This window comes from Aythya fuligula, chromosome 24 (assembly GCF_009819795.1).
Source record: "Aythya fuligula isolate bAytFul2 chromosome 24, bAytFul2.pri, whole genome shotgun sequence".
Classification (NCBI taxonomy): Eukaryota; Metazoa; Chordata; class Aves; order Anseriformes; family Anatidae; genus Aythya; species Aythya fuligula.
Window position 1 is genome coordinate 4839 of NC_045582.1, and position 20560 is coordinate 25398.

Consider the following 20560-nt stretch of genomic DNA (forward strand, 5'->3'; position numbering starts at 1 on the left):
AGGAACTGCTTTGTGAACACTGCTTCTGAATGTCCTCTCACCAGAAAAGTAGAAAAGAGTAATCCTAAGTGTTGAACCTATTACAGATACCATCCCTTAGATGGGTATTAAATATGACAAAATAGGCTGTTGGTCACATTTAGTCTTTTTGTTCTGTAGTTAGTTGGGCAAAGGCAGGTTTGAGTACATCTCCATAAGAATGCAAAGTCTGTGAAGATGTTCTGACTGTGCCTTTGTCTTGAGATAGAACTTAGAATTTAAGAATTTTTTTTTTTTTTTTGCACGTAAATTGTCTGAGATGCACAAGAAGGGAGTGATTTCATGATGATATAAATGATTCCCTCCTGTCTTTAGTCCTGATTACTGTCTACTGACGTGATGTAACTTGTACCAGGTGTGTTTTCCCACTAACAGAATTGCTATGGCTGCTGTCCTGGTTCACGCATCTGTTCTTCAGATTGTGCAAGTATATTGAAACACTTTTTCATCTGCTCTGAAATATTGCTGATGTATTGAAATATACACGATTGGAACAATTTAGTCAAACACTATTTTTTCACATTGCAGCCTTTCAAAATAAACACAATTGTGCTGTCTTAACATTGCCCTAATACTCTTCCTGTACCCACATAAGGTCATTAATAGGCGTGAAAATTTTTTACATAAAATGATTCTGCTGTTTTGAAAGGGTGAGCTATCCTATTGTATTCTGATTTCATACAGTTTTTAGCTGTACTAGAAATTTCTTCCCGCTGAATAAACTTTGACCCAGCTTCAGGAAGCAGAGAAGCTGGCCTTCCAGTTTCGGTTTAAAATTTGGGTGGTGGTCAGACTGTCACATGTCCCAGGTATGGCATAATGTTGGGGCTGTGTTTAATTAATCCCACAGCCTGCAATCACTGCCTTACATCTGTTCAGAGTAAAGTTTCATCAATAAATACTTCAATAGTTTGAAATTAGTTCATTATCTTAAATAATGTAAATAATTTATTTATACACATGGTTGTTTCACTGCTTGTAAACTGAATGCAACTCTAGTTGCCTTGGGCTGTAAGCTGCTGGATTGTAGGTTCCATCCAAAAGACATTCAGGATCCTTGACACCTTCACATTGTTAATACATGCACAAAATGGCATTGCCTTTAATTATAACACAGTTATGTTTTTTCCTTAACTTTTACTTTTTCTAACAGTATTTTGAGAGGTCTCATTTTATGGAAAAGAAAATTTCAAATGTCAAGATACTCAAGCTTTCTTTTTGAACTTGGTTTAATATATAGCGGTCTATATACTGGTCTGTAAGTGGCAGAGTGGAAAATCTATTCACATCATGCAGTGCTTCTTGATTGTAAAAAGTTGCTGTGAAAGAGATTTCTCTGCTCTTAAACTGAATCAGCAGGATGTGTGTGAAACTTGGATCTTGTGCAGTTACAGGACTTGTGTTATGGAAAGCAATTGTGTAAATAATTTGTAAAGCTTATATAAGGTGTTTGTTATTTTGGTGCTACAGTGTTATCTATGGCTCAGATTCACTCACAGGTAAGCTCTGTATGCTTGGTGGAAGAAAAATTTTGTCAGGGTGTCTTGTGAGCTATATTAAAGTTGAGAGCCCATCTTACTGTGCAAAGTTGGAAGAGAAATCTAGTACAAGTAGCTCATAGACAAAAACATATTTTTTTTCAAGACAGGTACAGATATTATATATGTATAATCATATGAATATGTATATGTAGTCTATATCTGTCTTGAAAGGGTGTATTACAGGGGGGAAAAAAAAAGGATGACCAATAAACTAACGTATTTTTAATCTTGGACATTGACTATTGCAATATCTTTTTTCACAGTATGCACTTTTCATGCAAGGTATAGGTGAGCTTCAGGAAAACCCCAAGCTCTTATCTTTCCTTCTCTTTTTCCTTATGGTGTGTGTAAAACTTATCCAAATGACAGTGATTTGCAAATTCAGATTTTTATTTTATTTTTTAATGTAATTTTCCAGCCCTTATAGCTGGCTGGGAAGAGTTAGGGAACATCCAGATGTTAACTAAGTAATAAATCTATACAGTGCCATCTTTGTGTCTCTATACAAATCATCCTTTGTGCCTGCAGTACTTTTCCTAGTCTTGCCAACCTGTTGCAAAGTGAATTATACCCATGTCTGACAATTTTCAGATATAATATTGATAACTTAATGTGGGCAACAATTAAACTGGTTTTAAAAATAATTAAATTAGGTCACTCTCACATTGTCCATGAGTGACAGGGTCATCGTTAGTTGGTGCCCTGAAGTGCCATTTCATCCCTTTTCTGGGAGCCAAGAAACAGTCCAGGCAGAAAGAATGAATAGTTAAGTGTATATCTGTGGAGCTGGCAGCCAAAGTATGATGCAGGCAAACAGCTGTAGGCCATGTAGGGGTCAGTAGCTTACAGGGCCTTGATATGCAGAAATGACCATGTAACAACCGCTTCACTTACTAGCCAGGGTAAAAGAAGCAGTATTTTTCTTTACTTGTGGTGGATGCTTGCCAGTGCAGAAATCATATGTCCTTGGCACAGGTTGGTCTAAAATACGAGATGTCCAGACTTTCAAGCTGGTCCCTTTCTGAGCCCAACCAAAGACATGTAATTTGAAGCCATTAACTGTTGAGTCTGTCAAAGTTGGTCTGTAGTGATTTCAAGGTATCTACTGAGTCAGAGTTGAGGCAGGTAACTATCTGTACTTGTGTCTCTGTTATAAATTGTTCTATTTTTGGTCCAAATAGCATGAAGAAATGTGGTTTTTCTTCAGAAGCAGCGAAAGCATTATACAAAGTGTTAGTCCCGCATACACATGCTTCCTCCACCTACGTATTTGCCTGCAAGTTGTTTCTACTTTTTCTTTTCCTGGGTGTGAGCCTTTAATATTTGTAGGCTTGCAAACCTTTCCCATACAATCTTTGATTACCAAATGTTGTACGTACCTTAAATGCATTCTATACTCGTAATAGTTATTCCTCAGTTTCCTGTCTTGATAGGGTTCCTCAGAAATAACTTTGAAACTGCTTTTGAAACAGAGTGTAAACTACTGTTTATGTTTTAATCAGGTGTTTTATTGCTTCCATTTTTAGTATGGCTGAAGTTCATTCTGTGAGCCCAAGCTGTTCAGCAGCTTTGAAAAAAATGGATTTACATTTATTAAAGGGGAGGGAGGAGGGAGTGCTTTCTTATGTTTGGGATCAGAAAATTTAGGAAAAACTGTTCTGTTAAAAGATTTTTTGCAGTATTTAAAGAACTGTCTCAGAACTGTCAGTTGTCTAACAGCAAGTTGTTTATCTCAAGCATATAAGGAGGACTTTGCTTTACCATCTGGTTGACTGCTAGGTAATGTTCGAAAGTTGTGGGTCCCTTGAGGGTAGCGAGCAATGTATTCAAAGTGAAAGTAGGTTACTGTTTCTGCAGAGTGAAGTGGTTTTAAGACCCAGTAGCTTTGATAATTCAGAACATGCCCTTTTTTTTTTTTTTAATCATTTTTTGAAGTGGTAATATGTTCATACAAAGTGGTTTATTATACTGAATATTCTGTAAATGAGCAGAGATTAAATGATGGCAGGATATGTAAAGAGAATATTTCAAATGCTTCAAGAGGCATTCGGACAACACTCTCAGACATACGGTTTGATTTTTGGGTGGTCTTGTGTGAAGCTGTGAGTTGAACTTGCTGATCCTGGTGGGTCCCTCCCAGTGTAGGATATTCACAGAATTGTAGGGGTTGGAAGGGACCTCAAGATATAATCCAGTCCAACCCCCCTGCCAAAGCAGGTTCCCTAGAGCAGGTTGCCCAGGTAGGCGTCCAGATGGGTCTTGAATGTCTCCAGAGAAGGAGACTCCACAGCCTCCGTGGGCAGCCTGTCCCAGTGCTCTGTCACCCTCACTGTGAAGAATTTCTTTCGCATGTTGGTGCAGAACTTCTTGGGCTCCATTTTTTGGCTATTTGCCCCTTGTCCTGTCCCTGCAAACCACTGAAAAGAGGTTGGCTAAATCTCTCTGTCTCCCACGCCTCAGGTATTTATACACATTGATGAGATCCCCTCTCAGGCTTCTCTTCTTCAGGCTGAACAGACGCAGGTCTCTCAGCCTTTCCTCACAGGGAGGATGCTCCAGGCCCTGTATCATCTTTGTGGCCCTCTGCTGGACTCTTTCCAGGAGATCCCTGTCTTTTTTGTTCCGGGGAGCCCAGAACTGGACACAGTACTCCAGGTGAGACCTGACCAGGGTAGAGTAGAGGGGGAGGATCACCTCCCTTGACCTGCTGGCCACATTTCTTTTAATGCACGCCAGGATCCCATTGGACCTCTTGGCCACAAAGGCACACTGCTGGCTCATGGTCAACCTGTTGTCCACCAGGACTCCCAGGTCCTTCTCCTCAGAGTTCCTCTCCAGCAGGTCATCCCCCAGCCCGTACTGATACATGCAATAAATTCTATACGTTTTGTCATTCTGTTTCAGCATTTGGTAAATGGGGGGAGGGGAGAGGAGAGGTAACGCTTCCTTTTCATGACAAGTTTTTTGCTTTTCCTGGTTATCTAGCTGCAGAATTCTGTCAGCCTTCCTGAATTACTCATGCAGTTTTGAAAAATACTAAATATGCTGAGGAAAGAATTTCAACATGAGTGATTTTTGGACATCTAAATCATTTATTAGATTTTTTCAAGGAAAAAGTTAAACTGGATTTCATTATGCCCACTGCTTTCTTAACTCGGTATAGGGTTGTTAATTTTGGCTTGCAGTCACAACCAGTTTATTATTTTCTAGTCTTTCCGTCTGAATATTACTTGGTATCACAAGTCAATGTTAACAGCCCTATCTCCATGTATTTCCTGGCCCATCTGGGTCTTGACGCTCTCCCTTCTGCCTCTCACCTCTGGAGATCAGAAGCTGGGACCTGAGGCCCTGCTGAGGGGTATGCAGCAGTGGGGGCAGAGCCTGGTGTAGTGAGTCTAGGTTACTCTATATGCAGGGTGCTTGCTGAGTGCATTTGGAAATACTGGAGAACTGTTCAAGAGTCTGTTTAATTAACTTCAGACTGGTAATCAGACAACTGCTTATTGGTAAGTCACTTTCACTAGTATGTTACTTCACAAAGATTGTAGGGCAAGGTTCGGTCTTCTGTTATTCAAAACACTGAGAGCATTAGTAGGTTCATCACCTGTTCAATTAAATTCATTTCAAAGGGGGAAATTTCTCATGGACCAGTAAGATTGAAACTACACTATATAAAAATTGTGTCAAAATGTGTGTGCAAGGAAGTTATTGCATTTGTAGAGCAGAGAACATTTTAACTTAGAACAAAGTGGACAAAAAATTACTGTAAAAATCCTGTTTGTATTACTACTTCAGATTATTATCAGACCAACAATTAAAAAAAAAAAAAAAAAAAAAAAACACAATGAAAATAAAAATCAGGGTTTGATTCTGCAAAGTTCAAATGTTTTATACCTGTCTGCTGGACTTTTCCCAAATTTATAACCTCAAAGTTGAGGAATTTTTCAGACACCAATAGTAGGGATCCAGTGTTCTTCATACTTAGCAGCTCAATCTTTCCATTTTCTCTCAGGGGTCTTCTCTATCATCCAGTCATGGGATCTCCCTCAGACTCTCTGTAATGAATCTCTTTTGGCTTCACCCTATAGTTGCAAGTTTGGCTCTGACCAATTGGTATTGTAATACTGTGCTACTAAAATGTAATTGACAGTAAAAAAATAAATGCCAGAGGTTAATTACTTGTATTCGTTAGGGATCACATTACTGCTACCTTTTGCAAAAAGTACAGTGTCTTGGCCAAATTCCAGCTTGGATAACTGCAAATGAAACTTAGATGGGCAAACTGTTCGGCTATTGCAGTGAGGAATAAATAGGTGGGGGAAAAGAGAATGAGAAGAAAAGACTAAGGTGCCTTAAATCAAGAGGCTATGAGGGATGTCTGATGTGGAAACAAGATGGGGGACATACTGTTCTTAACCTGATTTAGTGCTGCCAGTTGAAAATGTTTCCATTGAAATTGTTCGTGCATATCTGCGTTAATGGAACGTTGTTTGATATAAAAGTTCTTAATATGCCCTATTTAGGGGTAAGGATGTGCTTTCTGTGGAAGTTACAGAAGAAGAGATATTTCTGCATAGGTATACATGTATACACCTTGTTTGATGAAGAGGCATGTGGGAGTTGAGCGGAGTCTTGGGGCCATCAGTGCTCCAGGAGAAACAAAGATCAGCATATTGGCCCAGCTTTCAGTTAGAAGGTGGTGATCTTTGACAGGTGCAGAGTATTCATTTTGAAATGAATAGCATGCCACGATTTCTCCTTGAGGGTTCTAGTACTAGTTCTGGCCCACTTTAAAGGTGCATGTATTTGTACCTAGCTCCCAGTTTTGCTTGAGATAATGCTATAGGACAATCCACTCATGGCAGATATAGCTCATGGATGGTATATACCTTGTTTTTTACCTTACTTGTACAAGCCCAAAAGAAATTTGTAAAGATTTTAGGGTGTTGTTTTTTGTTGTTGGTTGTTGTTTCTTGTTTTTTGTTTTTGTTTTTTTTTTGTAATTGATCATGTTTTCTCTGTTGTCTTTTATAGATAAAATGTTCAACAGTTCATTGACAACTTTCGTCAGAAGAATAATTGCTACTGCTCTGCTCTTGGCATAATATCAGAGTTCTGTGACCTACGTATCAGTGCTAAACATCAGCAGAGAATCCTATTCTGTGTAGATGAAACAGGCATCAGTCATGAGAACCCATCCCGATTTAAAGCTGCTTGCTTGGTTTTCTGGGATTGAAGGTGTTCATTGAATCAGAGTGCCCTGTCCCATCCCCCCCCCATGAGTCAGACAACCAATTCTTGTCAACAGTTGGTTGAAAACTGTGCAGTGCATGTAGCAGGTATGGCGCAAGAGGACAGTCACCGTGGTCAAGTGCCACCCACATTTTATCATGGTGCCAGCCAGGAACTTGATCTATCCACCAAAGTATACAAGAGAGAGTCAGGAAGTCCTTACTCGGTGTTGGTGGACAGCAAAATGAGCAAACCACATCTCCATGAAAGAGAAGAGCAGCCATATTTCAGGGAGAACAGATCAGTAGGAGAAGTCCGGGCTGTGAAAGAAGATAGAGAAAACTCTGACGACTCCGAGGAGGAGGAAGAGGAGGAAGATGAAGTGACTTACAAAAGGGAGCAGATTATAGTAGAGGTAAACCTTAACAACCAAACATTAAATGTATCAAAAGGGGAGAAGGGTGTCCCCTCCCAGTCCAAAGAGACTGCTGTTCTTAAGACCAGCAGTGAGGAAGAGGAGGGTGACAGTGGGGAAGAGGCCACTGAAGAAAGTAATGATGAGGAGGAAAATGAGAGGCAGAAGAAAAAAGAGAAAAGAGTGGAAAAAGTTAGTGTTGCACAAAGGAGAACAAGGAGAGCTGCATCTGCTGCAGCAGCCACAACTTCCCCATCACCCAGAACTACAAGGGGTCGTAGAAAAAGTGTGGAGCCCCCCAAGCGTAAGAAGAAAGCTGCAAAGGAGCCCAAGGCACCTGTGCAGAAATCAAAGTGTGAAGAGAAGGAGACTTTAACCTGTGAGAAGTGCCCCAGGGTGTTTAACACACGCTGGTACCTGGAGAAGCACATGAACGTCACTCACAGGCGCATGCAGATCTGCGACAAATGTGGGAAGAAATTTGTTCTAGAAAGTGAGCTGTCCCTTCACCAGCAAACAGACTGTGAAAAAAATATCCAGGTAGGTTTGCTCACCTGCTTGCCAGATTTCCATACCTTCTGTTGTGCCCTAGATACAGCTAGTGGACACTTCAGAGGGGGAAATCTCTTGTGCAGACCAGATTCTGACCAAGACCTTGTCTCTACCTATCAGCACTTTTTGGTGTCTCCCGAAAGAAGTAAATTGTAGGAAACAGAGTATGCAAGTGTTGTCTGGTTTAGCAGAGTTACTCTAGTATTTAACTACATGTTGGGGAAAACACAAAGCTACTTTAACACATGTCAAACTCTAGAGTAACTGGCCTGAAAACAAGTGCACATGACAGAAAAAAACCCTACTTCTTCGGGTGCTGAGCACCTGCAGCTATCACTAGCTTTCAAGTTTCAGTGTCCTGATACTCAGTTACATATTATATCCAGATAACATTTCAAGGGAGAACAAAATTATGATGTGTTCATGGTATTGTAATTAGAAATTGTTACAATACTGGAGAGGCAAGCAGGTGAGAATGAAGCTAGTGAAGTTAGGATTTGTTTTTGTGTTAAAAAGTAACTTTATTTAGTCCTACTGAAAATAATCATAAGTAATGTACAGCATTGCTTATAGTTCATGTATGTATAGGGAAGTATATTAATTCAGTGACTGAATCTGTTTGTGAGCCTGCCCTTTTTCCAGTGCAAAAAGTTCAGTAAATCTCACTGATCATAAAAAGATGTCTGGTCTTTCTTGCCAGAGGATTTGCAGCTTTTAATTGTATACAACAATGGAAACTCATGTTGTAATAGAACTATTTTAAAGTTACAGTTGTGGAAAGAGTTTCAGAAGTTCTCATTCATCTGTGGTTTGTTCTCTGCTCGTGGGCATCTATGTTCTCCTGTAACTGGAGGCAATGTTGTTTTATATGGCGATTTTAACAAGCTTTTTTTGCCCTGTTAAACTAGGCACAGTGTTACCACCTACTTCAGAAATACTCCCACTGCTAGGATGAAGCAGATTGGGTTCAATTTCTGTGCAGCTGAACTAGGACTTCCTAGTTCGTAGGGCAACAAGTTTTTTTTTTGTCTGTCCAGTGAGTTTTCCCAGAAACATGTAAGACTTTGTTGTTGTTTGCTTAAATGCTAAACTGAATTTGTATTCAATTCCCACTGTGCGGGAGATGGTTGAAATGTTTGTTGTAATTTCTTTGCTGTAAGACTCAGATGCAGCTCTATATAACGCTATGCTATTTTTCCTTATGTTTCAGCTCATAGGAGGAAGACTGCAGGAAGGAATATAATATAAGATAATGAGTCTTGAACATAGTAAAATACATAAACATTTCAGTAGGTCCTTGCGATTTTTGAAATAAACTGTTATGAAGTTTTTTGTGGCAGAGAACATTTTAATGTAAATTTCAGGGATGCTCTGTCATCCAGATGGCTCATTCACAGCATTAAATCTTTTGATTTGGACAAGAATTTATGAATAGTTTGAATGTGTGGCATAGAATGGAGAAGCGTCTTGTAATCCATGCACCCATGTGTTTCTAAGGGGTTACATTCATTTCTCCGAAGGAATAAGGAAAGAAGAAGTTGTAGAAATTGTTTTATATCCTATACCAGAAGAATCAGGTCCAGATTTTTTCCCTATATTCATAGGTGATAGAAGCACCAAGAGTTGTCTTCAAGTTCTCAGTATAAGTATGTATTCAGCAATTATTTTTGTCTGTTGTAACATTTGGAATATGTTTCACAGCTGCCTGCAAATTTTCTATTGCACTTGGCAAAAAGAGTACTGGGATAGGAAAGTGTTACATTAATACAGGGTTTAATATGTCAAGGGAGATACAGAGCTTTGTCTAGAAACATGGCTTCATTATGTAAGTGGTAGTTGAACTGATAAACATGGCTGTCTCTTTGTATTTTTCAACGAAGTGATGTAATATGTCTGTTTTTCTAGGTAACTTCTGGTTTTTATCCTTTCAAAATTAGCACCCTCGCAGAATTTCTGTTGTCATCTTAGATTCCATGTGGTAGATGTTAATAATCTAAATTACTTGCTGCGATCATCAGTGAAATTGTAGATTGACAGAGTCAAGGTCTCACCGAACCTTAAATGATTTTTGATCATTTCTTAGTATTACTTTGCTCTATAGAGTCCTGTTCCGCCTCACGTCCCTGTCCCCCACCCTGGACTACAGTTTGATCCTGACTTGCCTCCAAGTAGGTACTTTCAGAGGTAAATGATCTCCTTAGAGTCAGCATGGTGAGTGGTGTACCAGATTTTCCAGGCCTGCAGAGACTTGAGCACTGTGGAAGCAGCATAACTTGCCTGTGCAGAGAAGAAACAACCCAAGTTGTCAGAAGGCATAGTATTTGCTAGTTCTTCAGTGAGCAGCAAACAGCTGTTCTTACTTGGGGGAGGAGAATAACTGACAGGCAGAAAAATTGAGATGTACCAAAAAACACCAAATGCCCCAACAGCTAACAAAAACCAACAAGCCACAATTCCTTCTTCTTTACTTCAAAGATGAAAATAACTTTGTATCCTCACACATATGGCTGCTATCAAGTTTATACTTGGATTATTCTGGAATTTTCAAAATTGCACAAGCATTTTTACAAGTCTTTAGCAAGAACTCTGAAAAATGAGATGTGTGAAAGCCTGTGGATCCTGCTCATCACTGATTTTCTGAATGTTCCACAGTAGTTGTGCGAAGAGATCAAAACATTTGTGCGCAGTCATTTTAGACCTTCAATGCTACTGATAAGTATAAATGAAGAGTTAGAACATAAAAGATGAAGGCGGCAACATAAAAGATGAAGGCATCAGCTTGCTTTGCTGTACTGACTGTGTGTACAGACTCTCTGCATGGTCAACAGCTGCAAGATAGAAGCTGTCCTCTGTACAGAGCTAAAAGGGTTACAAAAGGTTCAGAGTGCTCCTGAAAAAGACAGGGCTGGATGGGCAAATGGGGGTTAACAACTAGGTGGTGTTACCCTCCTCCACCTTTGTTGGCTCCTTCCCACACCATGGTTTAGATTACCAGCAGCATCGGTGCCTGTGAAGTCATCATTTTTGTGTTAGGACTCGCTCAGTTCCTTGGAGGCTGCATCCAGCTATGTATGCTGTTGTGTTCTGGAAATAAGTTAGCACAGTGGCTGTGGTGCTCTTTGGGTGGCGTCAAGATGCAGTGTATTAACACCATTTCTAATTGTGCTTGATCAGAATTTCCAGCTTTCCTTAGTGTATTTGTTTCAACTGTGAAACAGTAAAACTAGGCTGTAGCACAGTCCGAGACAATATACAGCATTTTGCATTGGTTTGGGTTGCCTTTTGTAATGCAAGAGTAGGACATATGGCTTAACTCTGCAAACTTGAATCACTGCATCTTTCTAATTTAAACTTCCTTGTATTTATCCCATTCATTCAGTGCGTTTCCTGTAATAAATCATTCAAGAAGCTCTGGTCCCTTCACGAACATATCAAGATTGTCCACGGATATGCAGAAAAGAAATTCTCTTGTGAGATCTGTGAAAAGAAGTTCTACACTATGGCCCATGTGCGAAAACATATGGTTGGTGAGTTATTGATTAGTGCTTCTGTTGTTTTTGCCTCAAACATGTGTTTGTGGTTCTTCACTTAGAATTGCTGGTTTTGAGGGGGGAAAAAAAGGCAAATTCAGTTTATCCTTAGCTTAAATGTTCCAATCTGTGGTACTGACTGCAAGCAAAGTATGTATATACATACCTGTGTACAAACATATATATACTTAAAAGCTGTACAATACTAATAATCATTTTCCTTCTCTGTACTGGAGAAGAAATTTTGTTCAAGAGCTAAAATGTTTGTGTGGTAGTGGCCATCTCTAATGTACTGTTGTGTTGCAGCACACACAAAGGACATGCCATTTACATGTGAAACCTGTGGAAAATCATTCAAACGCAGTATGTCTCTCAAAGTACATTCCCTACAGCATTCTGGAGAGAAACCTTTCAGATGTGAGGTGAGGCAGCAACTGTTAATCTGTTTAGATATAAAGATATAAGATATTTATTTTGTTTAACATTCTTACGTTTAGATATTAGATATAAGACATAAAATTAATAACACTGTCAGTAGGGCATATGGGTGGAAACTGAATTGACTGACTTGTAGATGAGTAGATGACTGACTTGTAGATTTTTTTCCATAAAAATCTGGGGAAAATTATTCTCTGTTTGGGGAGCGCAGCAGGAGTGCATCTAACAGCAATTCGAACTGAGATGTATTTGGTTTGCTTTTACTGTTGGCTGTCATGTTTTTCTCAGTTAGTATACGCTACAGCAAGATTTGAATGCCAGTTTTCCCTCAGTGTTCATAGTAAAGCAGTATCATGATGTAAATTATGGTAATCCTGTTCATCCTGCCCAGGGACTTGAAACAGACAGAGGTGGCAACAGTGAAAATAAATTGCTGCTTGATTTTCACTTGTGAGGAAAAAACTATCAGCATCACTGCAAACTGTTAACCTCCTTGAGATACAAGACTGTAGTCTAAATTGGCATTTCCTAAACTGAGTGTATGTGTTGGAAGGGGGAAGTGTCTTGCTAGTGCATTCATGTGTATTTGTGATTTGTAATTTTGCGCCTGCCCTTGGGAAGGACTTGGGATAGACTTAGCCAGTCATATGTCTAGGGCAAATAATGTCTCAGTCATGTGATGGGGATGCTTGTGGGCATCACATGAGGGAGGCAGGCCCTGATTTAGAGCCCTTCCTGTTTCCAGGTTGGGTTGGGTGGCTCACCCTGTCCACAAAGTGGAGCACAACTCCAGCATGATATGGAGTAGTAATGGTGGTATTGCAGCCATAGTAGTCTTGAGGAACTTGCAGGGAAAGAAATTACCTCATGCCAATTAATTAAAGCTGGAGAACTGTCTGCTTTTCTGAAACACAAGGCTGCTTTACAGAGTTGCTGTTGGTTTTCCTGTGTGAGCAGAGTCCTCTAGTGGAGGCATGCTGTAATCCAGCAGAGAGATCTAGCAAAGCTGCAAAACCTCCAAATGATGCGTTAAGTGAACTTTTCTGTTAACGTAACTGTGTCCCTCCCTCAGCTTTGCCAACAGCTACATCAACTAAAGGCTATGACTGTTCCATGCTTCTTGTCAAGGCTGTTGTGGCAGCAGACCTTTTAGCACAAGTCAATTTCTATTCCCATTGAGTAACTTAAATCTTGCATTCATAGAGTGTGAGGGTCTGTGTGCATGCTGATCTCATAGAATCATAAAATGGCTCAGGTTGAAAGGGACCTTAAAGATCATCCAGTTCCAACCCCCCGGCCATGGGCAGGGATGCCACCCACCAGATCAGGTTGCCCAGGGCTTCATCTAGCCTGGTCTTGAACACCTCCAGGGATAGGGCATCCACAGCTTCTCTGAGCAATTTGAGGGTGAGGTGAGGCACTAGAACAGCGTAAACAATTTCCTCCTAACCTCTAATCTAAATCTCCCCTATTTTAGTTTAAAACCATTCCCCCTTGTCCTGTCATTTTCTGACTGAGCAAAAAGTTGCTCTCCATCTGTTTTATAAGCCCCCTTTAAGTATTGACAAGGTGCAATGAAGTCTCCCCAGAGCCTTCTCTTCAGGCTGAACATCCCCAGCTCTCTCAGCCTCCCTTCACAGGAGAGGTGCTCCAGCCCTCTGATCATCCTCATGGCCCTCCTCTGGAACCACACTAAGAGATCAACATCCTTGTGCTGGGGCCCCAGACCTGGACTCAGTACTCCAAGTGGGGCCTCAGAAAGGGAACGATCCCCTCCTTCCACCTGCTGGCCACTCCTCTGTTGATGCAGCCCAGTTGGTCTTCTGGGCTGCAAGCGCAAACTGCTGGCTCATGTTGAGCTTTTTGTACACCAGAACCCCCAAGTCCTTCTCTGCAGGGCTGCTCTCAGTGAGTTCTTCTCCCAGCCTGTACTCATGTATGGGATTGCCCCTACTCAGGTGCAGCACCTTGCACTTAGACTTGTTGAACCTCATTAGGTTTGCATGGGCCCACTTCTCAAGCCTGTCCAGGTCCCCTTAGATGGCATCCCTTCCTTCTGCTGTATCGACTGCACCACTCAGCTTGATGTCATCTGCAAACTTTCTGAGGGTGCTTTCAATCCCACTGTCAATGTCATTGATGAAGGTACTAAATGGTACCAGTCCCAGGACAGACCCCTGAGAGACACCACTCATCACCAGCTTCCACCTGGACACAGAGCCATAAACCAACACTCTCTGGGTGTGACCTTCAGGCCAGCTCTTTATCCACTGAATGGTCCACCCATCAAATGCATACCTCTCCAGTTTGGAGATCAGAATATCATGTGGGACCATGTCAAAGGCTTTACAGAATCAGAATATCATGTGGGACCATGTCAAAGGCTTTACAGAAGTCCAGGTGGATTACATCAGTCGGTCTTCCCTTGTCAACTGATTCAGTCACTTCATCATAGAAGGCCACCAGATTGGCCAGGCATGATTTGCCCTTGGTGAAGCCATGCTGGCTCTCTCGGATCACTTCTTTGTCTTGCACGTGCCTTGACATTGCTTCCAGGAGGATTTTTTTCCACGATCCTCCCAGGCACAGAGGTGAGGCTCACTGGTGTGTAGTTTCCCAGATCCTCCTTAATACCCTTTTTAAAAATGGGAGTGACGTTTCCCTAGTTCAGGGAAGTTCAGGTATTCTGTATTCCTTCACTTACTACATTTCAATGCTGTCCTGTGACTGCCTTGCTTTCTGATCTGTGATGCTTGAATATCATGGTTGCTGTTCTTCTGTTGCAGAACTGTGATGAGAGGTTTCAGTACAAGTACCAGCTGCGTTCCCACATGAGCATACACATCGGGCACAAACAGTTCATGTGCCAGTGGTGTGGTAAAGACTTCAACATGAAACAGTACTTTGATGAGCACATGAAAACGCACACTGGTAAGAACTTAGCAAAGAAAAGTACAGGTACTTCCAGGACAAAAACATTTCTACTCTTCCATCTGTATTCCATCCCTTGGAACTTAGGATCAAAGCTGTTATCCAGCCTAGAAAATCAGAAAGGAGAGATTAGTATGTTAACTTATGTTAAATCTAAAGAACTGTTTATAGTCCTGTGATTCACTGCTGGGGGAAATGAAAGTTTAGGCCTTATAGAAGGTTTTCTTCCATCAAAATCCAAATAAGAGGATTTCATAAAAACTGAGGACTTCTGTAGAGCAGCTGTCTCTGCTGAACGTAGCAGTCAGAATAGATTTTGTAATATACAGTTCATGTAAGCATGCTAAAGGAAGTCTTAGAAGATGTTTTGTGCCTAACCAGTTGCCATATCTGTGCTCAATAGGAGAAAAGCCCTTTATCTGTGAAATCTGTGGGAAAAGCTTCACCAGCCGCCCAAACATGAAGAGACATCGCCGAACTCATACAGGGGAGAAGCCCTACCCATGTGATGTGTGTGGCCAGCGATTTCGCTTCTCCAACATGCTCAAGGCACACAAGGAGAAGTGCTTCCGTGTTACCAGCCCTGTGAATGTGTCATCTGCAGTCCAGATTCCGCTGTCCACAGCTGCTTCTGCCACCACGGTCCCTGCTGTAGTAAACACACCCACCACCCCAACTCCACCTATGAACCTGAACCCAGTAAACACACTTCCTCCACGCCCCATTCCCCATCCATACTCACACCTTCACCTACATCCTCATCCTCACCATCCACATCATCTTCCAGTCCCCCCTGTTCCCCATTTACCTCCTCCTCCAGCTCTTTTTAAGAGTGAGCCTTTAAATCACAGAGGTCAGAGTGAGGACAACTTTCTGCGACACTTGGCAGAAAAAAACAGTTCAGCACAGCACCACTAACATCTTGGCTTCCTGTCAGTCATTTTCCCATTTTATGCACATGAAGACATGCCCTCATGGAAGTACAGAGGGTTAGCTGATGAAGACTTTTGTCCATCTCTTAGCCCCAGCAGACGATCCTCGTTTTTCCTTTGAATTGGTTAGCAAATGAGGAAATCCTGGTTTGGATCAGCAGTGCTCATTTGAACCTGGGAATCAACAGGACTCAACCCTAATTTGCTTGTGTTTTACTGGTGACTTTTATAAATTTCAGATACTGAAACTTGTGGAATTTTATAATTTCATATCAGCTGATGAGGTATGCTTGCTTTTATATCCTGGACTTCTCCTCAAAGAGGAGAAAGCCCAGGTTTTCTTTGTACTAATCGGAAAGGCTGTGAGATTAATACAGAGCATTAATTGTATCACTGTGTATTGTAATGGATTCTTTTCAGCTTTTGGTGCCGGCTATGGAGTGAGCCAGACACGTATCACAGTATATTTGAGCATTATAAAGAAAGACAAAAAAAAATTCTTGTTTCTGTAGCTCTCCTAACACACTCTTTATTTTACTACAGAAATTATTTTAGAGTTTTTTGTATAGACCTATTTAGTAGTCTGTTTCTAAAATGAAATGTATTTCAATAAGCGGTGTAATTTTTTCAGTGTAGCTGGACCTATGTTGTATAATAGATAAATTTTTATAATCATTGAAATGTGATTCTTAAAAGATGCATATAGCTTCTATAGTTAAAGTTATTCTTACAACTATACAACTTACAGCAGCAAAAGGTGCTTCATAGAAGAAAGCAATCCAAGAGGTCTCTGGAAATGTTGCCTCAAAAGTGATGTTGATTTCAGAACTATACGTAATTTATTTTAGTAGATTGGTGGGTTGGGTTGTTTTTTTTGTTTGTTTTTTGTTGTTTGTTTTTTTTTGGGGGGGGTTGTTTTGTTGGCTTTTGTTTTGTGTTTTTTTTAGAGGGGGAGGGGAGGCAGGAATGTTTGGGGGGGGTTCTTTGCTTTAAGTTTCCCTTTTCAGAGTTTCTTTTAAGATTTATTTTTGGACAAGGATGTTGAGATACCATACTCTTTGTGCACTGGTTATTGTTTAGTTCAGTCAGAGTCAGGTATGAAATGGGTTAGAGAGAGAGTATCTCAAGTCAGCCAAACATCTTTTCTCTTTATGTGGGAGAGTGAGTTTTAATGGCTTTTCATGGTATGGTTTTAAGCAGGGGAATCATATAAAATGCTGCTCTTCAGATTGTGTGTTGGAATTCCTGGAGTTGTTAAGAGAAGGGAATTAAGTGAAATCATAAATGTGTTTCTGACTGATTGTAAGAGTGAGAAGAGAAGTTTGAATGAGACAGTGGTGTTTCAGTTGCTTTGTTAAGAAAATGCTGGTAGTGTATGTACCATGGGAAGCTCTATCCCATAAATGTAATATGCATAAAATTATGGGATGATTTCTAGGGGTTGTAGTAATACGTTCGGCAGATCTACGTTTTACAGTTGTAGAATAGGAAACTTACTTATAGGCATGTCACTGTTTCATAATCTTGTGAGGCTATGAGGAGGAAATGACAAGTTTAGTGTGGGAATTGTGGGCTGGAATGCCAAATGTATCTGTTTTAACCCTCGTGTAGCAGTTATTTTTTCAGGTTTGTATGTCTCTTCAACTAAAACTAAACATAGCAGCATTATGCAATCTAGTAAATTGTTGCTACCTTCAGTGAAGACAGAGGCCCAAGGCAACGTACTGTAAGTCCTCTTTTCCTTAAAATTCATACTCTTCTGTGCTGCTTTTTAAATTTGTACTCTTCTGAGCTGCTTTTTAAATTAAATCCCACCAAACTATACATCCAGGCATTCTCATAGGCAGATGTCTAGCTTACTATTCTGCTTACTAATGAACTGGGTTTCTGTGGCTAATAGGATTAATTTTTTTTTTTTTCATTTTCAAGGTAGCAGAAATGGTGGAAATTCTTCCTACCATTGCTTCCTCAAAGTTACTGCTGTTAAGCTGTATGTTTTTAAAACACTATGTCCTTTGTTTGTTGGGAATTAGCTCCTTAGTTCATACTTTTCATGATTTTCTACCATCTAATCATTAATGTTGTTTTGTTTTGTTTTTTTCATAACAAGCATAGGAAACTAGGAAACAGGATGGGCAATTTTGGCCCAACAAGCCTATTCAGTTTTGAGATGAAGCCCCTGCCAGCATTTCTGAAAACTAAAACAATGTGTTTTTTAAATGTTTTCTCTATAATATTTATGTACACTCTCTTATCTTCTATACAAAAAAGACAGTTATGAAGGTGAATTTACACTCGTGATTATGACTGTTGTATTTACTGTGGCTGGTCCGCCCCAGAGGTTCTATGCATTCCATGTCACATTTGCAACCTACATTTTCTGTTGTTCCACCATTTTATGGTCAGGCCCATTATTAAATGATTTTTAAATGCAAAAAAAAAAAAAAAAAAAAAAAAAAAACACCTTGGTAAATCAGTTGTATTCCATTTTTGCAAAATGGGTTTCTTCTCAATAATTTTACAGTATTAGGCCGCTATTCAGAATTCCAAGATCTGGGGTGGGGTTTTGTTTCTTTCTTTCTTGGGGTTTTTGTTTGTTTGTTTGTTTGTTTCTCTCTTTAGTTCATAGCAACGGTATACTTTATAATTTTTTCCTTCCAAGACTTAGGTACTTAGGAATTCTTTCTGTGGAAGATTAAACTGTTTAACCTGTTTAACTAGGCATCTGTGACAAACATACTGAAAGCTCATAGACTGATCTAAAAGTGTTACATGTGGCAGTTTATAAAGTACATATTTTAGAGGAAAAGAAAAATAGATGTTACAGAAGTCACAAAATTAAAGGTTGAGATTTGCTGTGGCATTTCACTTCTACTTAAATTTGCGTAAGTATGCACACCTACAGGGTTTGTGCAACACTAAGGAATGTATTCAAGTGCATTTACTACTTCCTGCATATGTTGATAAGCTAACAATAATGTTTTATATTAGCTTTACTATATTTAGTTAGTACATTATGGGGTTGGTTTGTTAAATTAAGGGATTGGTTTGTGTTGCTGAAATACTTCCCTCAAGAAGAGCAAGGACAAATTATACAAACTTTGGGTTTGGTTTGAATATTTCTGGAAAGGGGGACTAACGTCTCTTTTTTTTTTTTTTTCCAAAGCATCCTACAGCCTAAAGCAAAGTTTTACTAAATTTTTAAAATGAGATTTTTAAGAAAGAGAATTCACCAGAATTAACACTATCATTGGGATATAGGCATTCCAAGATGAGCAGTTTAAAGGGCAGTATCTTTTCTAGAGAAATTTAAACCACTAGTCCTTTGAACAGTGCCTTATCCTTAATAAAGGCATGGGCTGTGCGAGGTTGTTTAATCAGTGTATTATCTAAGATAAATTTAGCTTTTTGGATAAAAGTGTGGTGATTACCTGTTTTGTATTGTCATGCCTGTCTGAACTATTGACTCTCCTTTTTACACAGCTAAGATGCTTCTTAGATGACCTAATTTGTATTGCTGTTGCACGTTAAAAGCACTGTCACCCACCTTGTGTGGGTGACAACTACATCTTTAATTATGGGCTTTTGAAAGAGTGCTTTAAGCTGAATTTAGGCTCTTTTCACTGGGAGATTAGTTCATATCTTAACAGTGCAGTCCATCTGGATGTTTTTGTCTTTGCCCAGTTGCATCTCTTGAGCATGTAATAGCAATTTACAGTTTATTGGAAAGAAGGTAAAAATCACAAGCATGCAGTTTAAAAGATAGTGCTTCCCTTTGACAGTTTTAGTCTGTTTTAACCAAGTAAGTGAAAGACCAAGTTCACCTCTGAGCTGAGAAGAGTAGTATTTTTGTAATTTTGTTTAATTTGTTGCCTATTTCTTTGCATTATAATGTACACAGTGGTGTCAACATCAGTGGGACTGAGTACCATTTGAGAGAGAGACTGCTGTGCAGAGCTGCTTCTATGCTTACAAAGATAGTGTTGCATTGACACTTCTGGTCTGAGTATTACTGCGCAGTATGTAGGCCTTTGAGAAAATGCTAAAAACAATACGCAGTGTGCAAATAAGGCACTCAAGAACACTAAATAATGTCAAATATGTACTCTTAGGAACTGAGCTCAGGGTTGTAAAACGTTTAAATGGTTATTTTGTGGTTTCATATTTCTTTTAATTAACAATATTAAAACAAGCAGTAATGTATGTCTCCACAATTTATTTACACCCACCAATGAGGAACATCTCACTTATAAATAGAAGTTGGATCAAGTTTCTGTTCTTAAAGTTGGCTTTGCTCTTAAAACTGGGGAGACGTGGCACCTTTGAGAGATGATGGAGGTATATTAAGTAAACAGTTTGCCCATTTTCATGCAGAAATGAACGGACAGTTTTTCCAGCCTATTATGTACTAAACTGTGATTAAGGTATGAGTGATTCTTAATGGAGAACATGACTTCATTCTTTTAGTTTTCCCGCTTCTGAACATTGAGCTCTACTGTTTTTCAGGAGTGAGTATGAAAGTTCTTCAGGTCTCTGTCCTTACAGTCTCATCTCTCTCTTTTTTTTTTTTTTAATGGGTATATAATTTTTTATTCTTTTGTTTGGTGTAATTTTTATTGCTGAGCAGAAGACTCATGTAAAGTTCAAGCCTGGATGTGATCTTGTGCATCTTGGTTAGAAAAGCATAGAACGGAGGTATGTGTACTTGATATAACCAATAGCCACATGTCTTTAAAGGATTATATTTGTGTGTTAAAGAAAGTGAGACTGGCACTAGATATTTTGCAGAGTAATTATAGATATTATGCACTATTTCCCAGTGTGCACGTGAATGAAACACAGTAATTTTCTTTGAAGATTTAGGGGTGTACAAAACTGGACTTAAATTAACAACTTTCATTGTTTTAGCAGATAGAAATAGAAGGCAGTTTTTGAAGTAATCTGACACTA

General features: G+C 39.7%; 1 protein-coding gene across 1 annotated transcript; it reads left to right on the plus strand.

Annotated features, from left to right (window-relative positions):
- Positions 1 to 6619: 6619 nt before the first annotated feature.
- Positions 6620 to 16512, plus strand: ZNF652 (zinc finger protein 652). Its single transcript, XM_032202735.1, has 5 exons — positions 6620 to 7767; positions 11159 to 11306; positions 11616 to 11731; positions 14534 to 14678; positions 15082 to 16512. Exons 1-5 carry the CDS (start codon positions 6859 to 6861, stop codon positions 15594 to 15596), a joined length of 1833 nt encoding a protein of 610 aa, XP_032058626.1. The 5' UTR covers positions 6620 to 6858; the 3' UTR covers positions 15597 to 16512.
- Positions 16513 to 20560: the final 4048 nt, after the last annotated feature.